The sequence below is a fragment of the Nelumbo lutea genome, chromosome 1, assembly GCF_056320005.1.
Source record: "Nelumbo lutea isolate HS-2025 chromosome 1, American lotus-T2T, whole genome shotgun sequence".
In the NCBI taxonomy this organism is placed as follows: domain Eukaryota; kingdom Viridiplantae; phylum Streptophyta; class Magnoliopsida; order Proteales; family Nelumbonaceae; genus Nelumbo; species Nelumbo lutea.
In genome coordinates, this window is record NC_142684.1 from 213,266,924 (window position 1) to 213,278,125 (window position 11,202).

Sequence of the window (11,202 nt, forward strand, 5' to 3'; positions counted from 1 at the left end):
CCTCGTCTTTGGCCAAAAATCGGCCGTTAATTTGGCTAGCTGACCCGGATAGTCAAATTATCAATCCGTTTGATTCATTCAACAATTTTAACTGTTTTTTATTTTTTAAGTTGAAAAGGGTCACCCATTTGAACCGGATGGTCAAATCGTTGACCTGGAAACTAGTGCTCAGAAGACTCAGAACGGTTCCAGTTCCGGGTTGGTTTTGAAACCTTGTTATTAATCGAGATAATCAGATTTTGACTTAACTATACTTGAACTATGATAATAATAATTTTGAACTCCATTTTTGATAATATAACTTTAATAAAAATGACAGTAAATAGTAACTTAAACTGTATGTGCTGATAAAACAAGTTTTTTAATCAAAAGTATCTTTTATATTATCCATTTAATTTACCATTTTACACATAGAATATAACAAAAATTACAAAAAAAACCAAGAAACCTTTCCTTATGTATTACTGGCAGGGACCTGTGTGATACATGGGATTTCTTAAGTTAAAGATAAACAATAGAAACATGTAAGAGTATACAATTATTTTATATAATAATTAATAATCATTTATATTTTATATACTATTTTTAATGTTTTTTTACAATACAAAATAACAATAATTAATTTTATATTTTATATACTACTTATTCAATTAATTCCATTCCCCTCCAGCTTAAATTCATGTGATTTTATCAAGCTTTCAATTACTTCTTTCCACTCTTTATCTCAATAGGGTCTGTATCAAACAACAAGGGGACCAGGTTCTTCTGGGTGAAGAATCTGATCTCCTCAATGCTGAGACGATTGAGACAGCTTGAACTCGTGACAACCACAACACCATAAGTGGCTGAGCAAATAATTCTATCAGCAATCTCATGGCTCTGAGTATTTGATATTTAGCTGTCTGCAACAAAACAAGCTATTCCCTGGAGCTCAAGCTCTGATTTAAGCCACTTACAGAAGCGTATCAGATTGGAATTCTGGCCATGGAAGCCTATAGAAACATCACAGCTCCTGAGTTTTGCATTAGGAGAGTTAGAAACTGAGGTTTTTGCAAAGGAAATCCGAGGGACATGGAAGTTAAATGAGATTTGGGGAAGTCGGGGATTATCACCGGTCTGCCATTGTTGTTCGTGTATCGTGAAGTCGGGGAAGATGAACAGTGTTTTTCTTCTCCAAATAGTTATTACAAGGGCAGTATGGGGATTAAAAAATATTGTAACAGCCATTTTAGACGGAAGGCTAATGGAAGGGGGTCTTTGTCTCACAGTCATAGTACAGGGGGGTCTTTGTCACAAAACAAAGTACAGGGGGGTCTTTGTCATAGACCCCATAGTATAGGGGGTCTTTGTAATTTGCCCTTTTTGAAAATATGGTTGAATATGTTTGAATCTTTTCTAATAGGATTATAAATTATAATTATTTTATTTTTATCTTTTAAATAAAATAAAAAACAAAAACATAATGGTTGACATTATAAAGAACCATAGGGAGTGGGGGTCCCTATGGAATGGGGATGGGGATAACTTTGTCCCTGTTAGTGGGGATGCGACGGGGATGGGAAGAGGCTCCTCGTCCCCACCCCGTCCCATTGCCATTCTGACTCAAACTAATGAAATTGACCAACCCATTTTCTAGTATTTCTATTCGGCTTTGGTTTAATAATTTCCCAACCTGACTAGGTTGGATCAGTTTCGCTTTGGCCATTTGTAAATTGACTAAAATCGAACGACGATATTAATATTTTATATTTTAAATATATTTTTTTAATACGAGAAAGTGGAAAAATTCCAATATTCCTTAGGCTAAAATAGTTTATATCATAAATTTAATATTTTAATAATACCATTGTAATTTTTTTAAAATTTAAACTTAATTTTTAAATTTAATTTTTTAAGTTTAAATCTTTTCAACCAATCGACCAAACCAAAAGTTGACCAAAACCGATATAACCAGAGTGACCAACCCCCCAACCTGACCAAGTCGGTTTGGTTAGCCAAACAACCTAGAACAGAACCGAACCAACTTGTGAGCCATAGTTTAATCTCCAATAATTATTAAAAATTTATAGAAAAAGACACAAAAACTTAAATTTAAAAAACTAAATAATAGTAGTTTAAACTTTATACTCCAATAATTATTGGAAATTTTCTATTAAATAACAAAACAAAAATAGATCTCTACATAATTATTGAAAATATATTTATCCCAAAAAGCAATAAATAATTACTAAAATACAATAAATATTAATTTCAGTATAGATAAATATATAATAAATAAATATTAAGTCTCTAAAATTATTATTAATAAACAACAATTTTTTTGAAAGTTAATTTTATAGAATTATTAATTGGTATAAATGAAATTAGTTGTTTACAATATTATTTATTTATTGAAATAATATCATTATTTAAAATTTAAAATATTAATTACTTGTTGAATTTAATAAACCATAAAATTATAGTACTATTAATACATAATTTTGTTATTTTAACTATTTAAAATCCAGTTATGTTAAATACATTGTTACTTAAAAATATTTAGTTATTTAACTAAATGTTTAAAATCTTATTCTATTTATTATAATTAAAATTTATTCAGTAAATATTTTAATTTTAATTTTAATATTTTGTTATTTAAGATATTTAGATATTGAAATATTTAAATAATATTATTTAAAATTTAAAATATTAATTAATTGTTGAATTTAATAATCCATAAAATTGTAGTTCTATTAATACATACTTTTGTTATTTTTACTATTTAAAATCTAGTTATGTTAAATATTTGGCTATTTAAAATATTTAGTTATTTAACTAAATATGTAAAATCTTAATCTATTTATTATAACTGAAAGTTATTTAGTAACTATTTAAAATATATTATTAATTGATTTAGAATATTAATTTCAGTATTTTGTTATTTAAGATATTTAGTTGTTGAAATATTTAAATAATATTTCATAATTAATGTTAGATGTTTATCATTTGAATAACATTTAGATTGAATAATCTAGAAAATCATAATTTATATTGTATATACATAATTTTGTGATGAATTTTGTAAAAATATTTAATTATTAATAATATGAATATTATTAAATCGATTATAATTATTTTTTGTCTTTTTATCAAATATTTTAAAGTTATTATATAATTTTGTGAGAATATTTAAATAATTCTTAATTTTTTTAATTCAAACTTTCTTTAGATAGATGTAGGTAAAAAGTGGGGGAGAAGATAAGTAAGAATTAGAGATAACTTTGGAGAGAAATTATTTACTAAATTAGAGATAACTTTGGAGAAAGTTGGGGATAATGAGGGAGGTTGTTTAGGAGAAATTTTAGGATATTAGATTATTAAGGTTATTGGAACGTTTGGGAGAGAGCGAGCGAGCGAGCAAGCGAGAGAGAGAGAGAGAGAGAGAGAGAGAGAGAGAGAGAGAGAGATTTGGAAGATTTATTTTTGAGAAAGTAGAGTTTATAATTGGTAGCTTCGAAAATGACATGGATTAAAAAATTCAAAAATTCAAAGAAAATGAGAAGAATTCTAGATTTCCTTGTTTTAATATATACTAACGGGGTACAAGATGGGCACTCCTTCCTGTCCCTCGCCCTTGTAGTCAAGACGCTCTACCCCATCCACACCCCGTCCTCGGTGGTGGGTCGGGTTCGAAGCGAGGCACCTATTCCCTGCCGAGGATGGGGAATCCCCAAATTTTCCCCACCATGAGGCAACCACCTAGAAATAATCTAATTTTTGGATTTTTTACAAATAGGATTATGGGAATTTGGGGATATTTTAGGAATTGGATTATGACAATTCTGAAGTATTTTATAAATGGAATTATGGAATCTTAGGATTATAAGAATATGAGGAAAACTTAGAGATATTTTAAAAATCAATATTGAATCTACTGATATTTTACTAATTTATGATTGGGTTTGGGGAATTGCATGCAAACCCCATCCTTGATTTTGAGCAAAAATATTTTCTCTGTTCCCACTTTCTCTCTTTACCATCCATATTAAAAATTCGAGAAAAGTTACCCCGTTCGGGGTGACGTAGGGTAGGGCCCTAGTTTTATAGGGAAAATTTTCATCCTTACAAATTTAATAATTTTCTATAACTAATTAACTAATAAATTAAATAATAGTGAATTACAATATTTTATGATAATTTCCAAAATGTATTGAAATTGTTGTTGATTAGAAAAAACGTATACTAACTTAGTTATTTACAATAACAATAAATTAATGTAAATTATTTACTTTTTAAGCCTAAATTAATTACTATTAATCAATGTGATGTAATTATATTAAATTACATTAATTTTAATTAAAAGTAAATAATTTGTTGTTAATTAATGTAAAGCCAAGAGTGGTTGAAGTCAACCAAGTGGTCTAGACCACCATGGATAGATTTAATAAATTTCCTAAATTATTTCATAATTATTTATTAAAATAATAATAATGGATTGTTATTTAAATAAATATGAAACAATTTCTGAATAATAATAGATTAGTTTCCTAATTTAATTTTAGTAACTTTTTTAATAATTATTTAGTTCAATAATAATAATGGACTATTATATAATAGTTGTGGAGAATATTTTTTTGTAGATTAATTTCTTAATTTTTTAATTGTTATTTATTTTAAAAAGTGTGGATTATTAGTTAAAGAGTTTCCCTGACTAATTTGATAATTGTAACTATAATTATTGATTTTATAGAAATTAGAAAATTATGCCAATTATTAATATCTTTTCTGAATAAATAATTGTTGTAAAAATTTAATAGAAATTTATTAAATTACAATGATTAGTGTAAACTACACTAAACATTAAAAATTTGAACATTTATTAATTAACCAATGGTTAGTTTTCACTAATGGTTGGTCGGTTTCCAGTGACCAACTCCCTAACTTGATCAGATCAATTTGCCTAGACAAAAATCTCCTATCGAACTGAATTGCCTAATGAACACTCCTAATTTTAGCTAAATTAATAGTCTAATCTCTAACAAATAACGATAATTTAATTTCCAATAACTATTGAAAATTTATAGCAAAAATATACTATAGAGTCGGGTTCGGGTTGGGCCAGGTTGCCCAAGGGGTCAACCCTAACCCAACACAAAGTAAAGTCGGGTTCATAAATTTCAACCCTAACCCTAACCCGATTATCAACCCGACCCAACCCGACCCAACCCAATTGGGTTCGAGCTAACCCAGCCCAAGTTGCAGCCTTAGTTGTGTGCTTCACAAATGGGAAGTGTGGATAGTGTTGTTGATGATTTGCTCACGGACAAAATGACAGTGTAATTCAATATGTTTGGTACGTTTATGAAATACCAGATTGGTCACAATATGTAGAGCAGATTAACTGTCACAACAAAGTTCGATGGGCTGATTGAATGAAAATGTAAGCTCTTGTAAGATACGCTTTAACCATATCAACTCAGCTGTAGTGGATGTCATAGCTCAGTATTCAGCCTCAGCTAAAGAACGGGAGATTGTATGATGTTTCTTGGTTTTCCAGGATATGGCGGATGTACCAAGCATAGTAACATAACCTATGGTGGAGTGTCAAGTGATGGGAGAGCTTGCCTCGTCTAAATCACTGTATCCAGTGAGACATAGGTGATTAGTAGATGAGAAAAAAGGCCTAAGTTGGCAGTGGCCCGAAGATAATAAACAATTTTCCTGGCAGCATCCATGTGTTCTTGTCGTGGTTGATGCATGAACTGACTTAGGAAGTTCACTGAATAGCATAAATCTGGTCGTGCGACTGTAAGATACACTAGGCGGCCAACTAGGCATCGACATTGAGTTGGATCTGGAAGTAATGGGCTGTTGTCATCATGGAAATGTTTATATTGCTCTAGTGGAATATGACTAAACCGGAACTCTAGCATGCTAGTTTCTTGAAGAATGTCAAGTATGTATTTTTCTTGGCAAAGAAAAACACCCTATTGAGTAGTGATGACTTCAATACCCAGAAAGTAAGTCAACGGACCAGGATCTTTAAGAGGAAAGCATGATTGAAGATAGTTCTTAAGATCTTCAATACATGATGAAGAGTCCAATGATAATGAGGTCATCCACATACACAAGTACACCGGTGAAATGCCCATCACGATGAAGAGTGAAGAGAGAATAATCATTAAGAGATTGTTGAAAGCCATACTGCTTTGAGGCGATAGTGAACTTCTCAAACCGCATTTGGGAGGCTTGTTTGAGCCCTTATACTGACTTATATAGTTTGCAAACCTTATTAGGTTGACCTTGTTCGAACCCTTGAGGAATAGTCATATAAACATCTTCATGCAAATCACCATGCTAAAAGGCATTATTTACACCTGATTGATGCAAATACCAATGTTTTGTTGTGGCAATAGTAATAAGAGCATGTACAGTGACCAATTTAGCTATAGGAGCATAGGTGTCCTGATAGTCTAACCCTTCAATTTGGTTGTAACCCTTTGCTACAAGGCAGGCTTTATATCATTCAACAGAGCCATTTGCTTTAAATTTGACTTTGTACACCCATTTTGAGCTAATGGCATGCTTTCTTGGGGGTAAATCCACTATACTCCATGTATTGTTCCATACCAAAGCATCTATTTCATCTACCATAGCTTGTTGCCATTTAGGATCCTTGGTAGCTTGATGGTAGTTCTAGGGTTCAATGTGAGATGAGATATAGTTGTACAAGGTAGAAAGTAAGGAAGCAGGGAGAGAGCAAACATAATCTTGAAGATGAGATGGTGTGCATCAAGCACACGTTGGCCTAGGCTCAGTAGGTTGATTAATTACAGGGGCAGGATTGGAAGGGAGTGCTGGTGCTATTGAGGATTCCATATTGGAATTGGTGATTGGCTCAAATGGAGGGTGAGCAACTATAGGTAGGCCATCATCAGCACTAGGTAATGACACAATTGGAAATTGGACTTGAGTGTTCTGATTTGTGGTGGCAGTGAAAGGAAAGGTAGATTCATGGAATGTGACATCTCATGAGACAAATATTTGATGAGTGTCAAGGTCATATAAACGGTAAGCCTTTTGCGCAAAAGAATAACCAACAAAGATACATCTTTGTGCCCTTGCAGCAAACTTATCATGTAGTTTTGGAGCAGCTCTAGCAAAGCTTAAGCATCAAAAAACACGAATATGATCATATGAAGGGGTTTTGTGAAATAGTCTCATAAGGTGTGCGTCCATTCAGTGTAGATGTGGGTGTATAGTTAATGAGATAAGCAGTTGTTAGGACACACTCACCCCAAAATTGCAAGGGCAACAATGCTTGAAATCAAAGAGCCCACGCCACTTCCAGGACATGCCGATGTTTTTGCTGAACTATTCCATTTTGTTGAGGAGTGTCAACACATGAATGCTGATGAATAATTCCATTTGTCATATAAAACTCTATCATTGGTCCAGATTTGAACTCGGACCCATTATCAGAATGGATGACCTTAACTGAGGTTCCAAATTGATTTTTTACCATAGCACAAAAACCAGTCAAAAGAGAAAAAGTCTGATTTATTTTTCATAAAATACACCTAGGTGCATTGAGAATGGTCATCTACAATTGTTAAGAAAAAATGAGCACCAGTAATGGATGGGGCTCGTTACCCACCCCAAATATCACAGTGTAGTAATTCAAAAGGTGCAACAACCCTAGAAGTGTTGAGATGAAAAGGTAGCCGAGTGAATTTTGCTCTATGACAAGCTTCACAACAATGATCTTTAACAGGGGAGCAGCCAAGCAATGAAGTAATTCGGTTGGAAGATGCATGTCCTAACCGTCTATGCCACAACTGGTAATCAACAATGTTGTAGCTATTTATGGTAGGTGAAGTTAAAGAATCAGCATCAGTGGTCGGCAATGGAGGGGTTGTAGAAGACATGGATTTGGGAGTGTGCAAGTGATAGATTCCATTATGCATTCTACCTACTCCAATCACTTTGTTCGAGACTAGGTCTTGCAATATGCAAAATTCTAGAAGAAATATAGCACAACAGTGAAGTTGTGAGGTTAATTTGCTCACAGATAAAAGATTGCATTGAAATTGTGGGATGCACAACACTTTATCAATGGTGAGCGAAGGTGTAAGGGATATTGATCCGTGATGAGTGACTGGTAAGACTATACCATCCGGTAATTTTACAGGACGGGATGATTTCAACGGAATCATATGATCAGGATATGGTGTCATATGATCTGATGCACCTATATCTAGAATCCAGGATGATGCATGGGATGAAGATTCAATGATCATATTGGAAAAATTAGATGAAGTCATAGGATTTGTTGATGAGGTCTTTTCGGGTCCACAAATGTTGATCAGCATTTGATATTGTTCATATGTTAGTCCAATGACTAGAGATTTATTATCAGAAAGACATTGCTTAATTTCTTCTGTCTCAACAGACATCTGTGCTGCAATTCGAGTGTCATCGGATTTCTTGGATCGTGAATTATGTGCCCCCTTTCCCAATTAACAGGATAACCATGAAGCTCATAACAACGATCCTTTGTGTGTCCCCCTTTCTTGCAATAGTGGCATTTGAGATTTGACCTCCATGATGATTCCCCTGATTTTGTATTTGATTTTGTGACGACTTTCAAGGCCCTGCATCTGTGGCGTGAACAAATCACACACCAACAAAAGATTGATGTTGTTCCTCTTAAACGATCAAATTATAGGCTTTATTGATTCCAAGCAACGGATATGTACTGAGAATGTTAGTGCGGATGTTATTGAAGCTCTTATTTAGTCCCATGAGGAACTGATGAAGTCGCTCTCGTTCACATATTCAACAGAAATTCCTTCGCAGCACTGCATATGCACATAGGTATTAATGACAAAATTATGAGTTCGTCCCAGAGCCCCTTCAGCTTTGTGAAGTAGGTTGTAACTGATTGTTCACCTTGCTGTAACAGAGCAATGTCCCGTTTTAGTTGATATATGCACGGTGCATTGCTTTGAGAGAAGCGATCATCAAGATCCTTCCAAAATTCTTGCACAGTTTCGATGTAAACAACACTTTCATGGAGATCTCTTGCCAAAGAATTGAAGATCCAAGAGATCACCATGGAATTACACTTCACCCAAGCCTGCTCCTTCTCGGAATCCTCTAGTCTTGGCAATGAACCATCGACGAAAGCATATTTGTTCTTTGCTTGTAGGGAGTTGCGCATTGCTCATTGCCATGTCAAGTACTTCTCACCGGTGAGAGGACTTGAAATAAGCACCTCTCCTGGATTATCCGATGGATGCAGAAAATAAGGGGAAGAGGGATCAGTTTCAATCGCCATGCAAGTAATAGAGAGACGGGATCAGACATCGCTTTTGATACCATAAAGAGAAAAACAACCATTATATTTATTCAATATACAAGTGGGAATTTATACAGAATAGACAACAGACATGTAGAATTACAGATGGCTGTAGAAGTATAGCTGGCAAACTTCCAGTTGTTTAACCGACACAACTCAACTTCTAGATTTATCTATGTAAATGACATATGTGATAATAATTCTGATTCCAACTGTTTGGTTGGGTGGAATTGGAATCCCATTTTCATTCTCATTCCTGCTGGAATGGCATTCCCTCTCTTTGCCCTCTCCCTTATTTCCTGCTGGTTCTAATTCTCATTTTCATTCCTGTCTGAACTAAATAGACTATAAAAATAGAACATTCCAATTCCAATTCCAATTGTGAAGGACTTTGATTCTAATTCTGATTTTGATTGCAACCAAATAAACCCTAAATAAAAAGAGATTGAATATAATTAAAATACTGGTATATGATTTGGATACCCCTTTATTTTTATAAGCCAGGGCGGGCATATTCCCACTTTCCGAGTCAAGTTAAAAAGGAGGAATTGAAGTCAGCTACTAAACCAAATAAAAAACCTTTTAATCCCGACTGATTGTGATTGGGTTGATTACAGACTCTGCGAGCTCTCATGTTCAAGTAACCCAACTCGATTGTTACTGGGCGAATCAATCCTCTTCATCATCAAGTTGCTGAATCCAAAGTCAAAAAGCTGGCAAGTGAGAAAGCGACCAAATGAAATGCTTCATGGGTTGATTTCAGATTGTGTCTAGACTCTCGTAGATGCATGGACATATTTATTATTTATAGATGATGACAAGATAATCAATTATCTATTCTAGACTTCTAGTTAAGGTGGGACTTAATTAAGCCCATAAACTAACATTCAGCATTTAATCAGTTAGAGAGCCATGGAGTCTAATTAACCTGGTTTTTTAATGCTCCACTTGGGCCACAGCCAAACACTGTTATAATTAATGTTGTTGCCTTAAAAATCATAAACATGTCCACAGAAATTAACGTGTCTCCATCAATTAAACTATTGATGATAATTTCACTGCCTTTCTTTGTGTTTCTTCAGTAGCACGTCTTTATTGCGACATCAGATCATCTTTCTGCCTCGATTGAACATAATCTTAATTGAATTTGATCTCTTGTTAATTTCCAAGTACTATCAGCAGTCATCCAAACTTTGACAATGGTGCGGTGGGGTTAATGCAAAAGTAACCCAAGTATCAAAATCATTTGATTAGTCACTAATTTCCTTCATCATGTATAAATGTGATGCCATCCTATATGCTTAATTAGGTTAGAATCTCAACATATTCAGCAGAGGTAGGTAGGTTAGTTGTTTTTTATAGGTCAATATGATACCGACTAAATTTCATGGAGTCTTTTCTTGGAGAAGAGTGGCTTGTGATTGTGAGATTGGATTATGTTATTGCTTAATTAATTGCTCATTCTGTCCTTAATTGAAATTATTAATTTCAACTTGACCTCGTTTCCTTCAATTACTCAAAATATCAGTCGTTAGACTGAAAGATACATTCCGTTGTGACTGAAATTACTGTGTATAACAATTAAAACCTCATAACAACAAGCATTAAGTTGGGGCTAGCTATTTACCATATCTTGATGTATTGTTTCTCTTTTAATTTGGATATATATAGGAATCCCTGCATCATATGTATATATGCCTCTCAATAAAAGTCAGAGTAACTTTGGGTCAGTAAATGGCCTTTGCAACAGTCAATTTCTTGTATGCAAAGAAAGTACTAATGGTTAATAGTTTCAAACCAAATAACTAAACTAACACAGATATGGGTAAGGACAATTTGCTCAAGATCAATTTAATTTTCTT

The 11,202-nt window shown here is 33.4% G+C and overlaps 1 protein-coding gene across 1 annotated transcript; it reads right to left on the reverse strand.

Moving 5' to 3' along the window:
- Nucleotides 1–8,809: 8,809 nt before the first annotated feature.
- Nucleotides 8,810–9,202, reverse strand: LOC148880861 (uncharacterized). Its single transcript, XM_088977430.1, has one exon. The coding sequence runs from the start codon at nucleotides 9,200–9,202 to the stop codon at nucleotides 8,810–8,812; it is 393 nt and encodes a 130-aa protein (XP_088833556.1).
- Nucleotides 9,203–11,202: the final 2,000 nt, after the last annotated feature.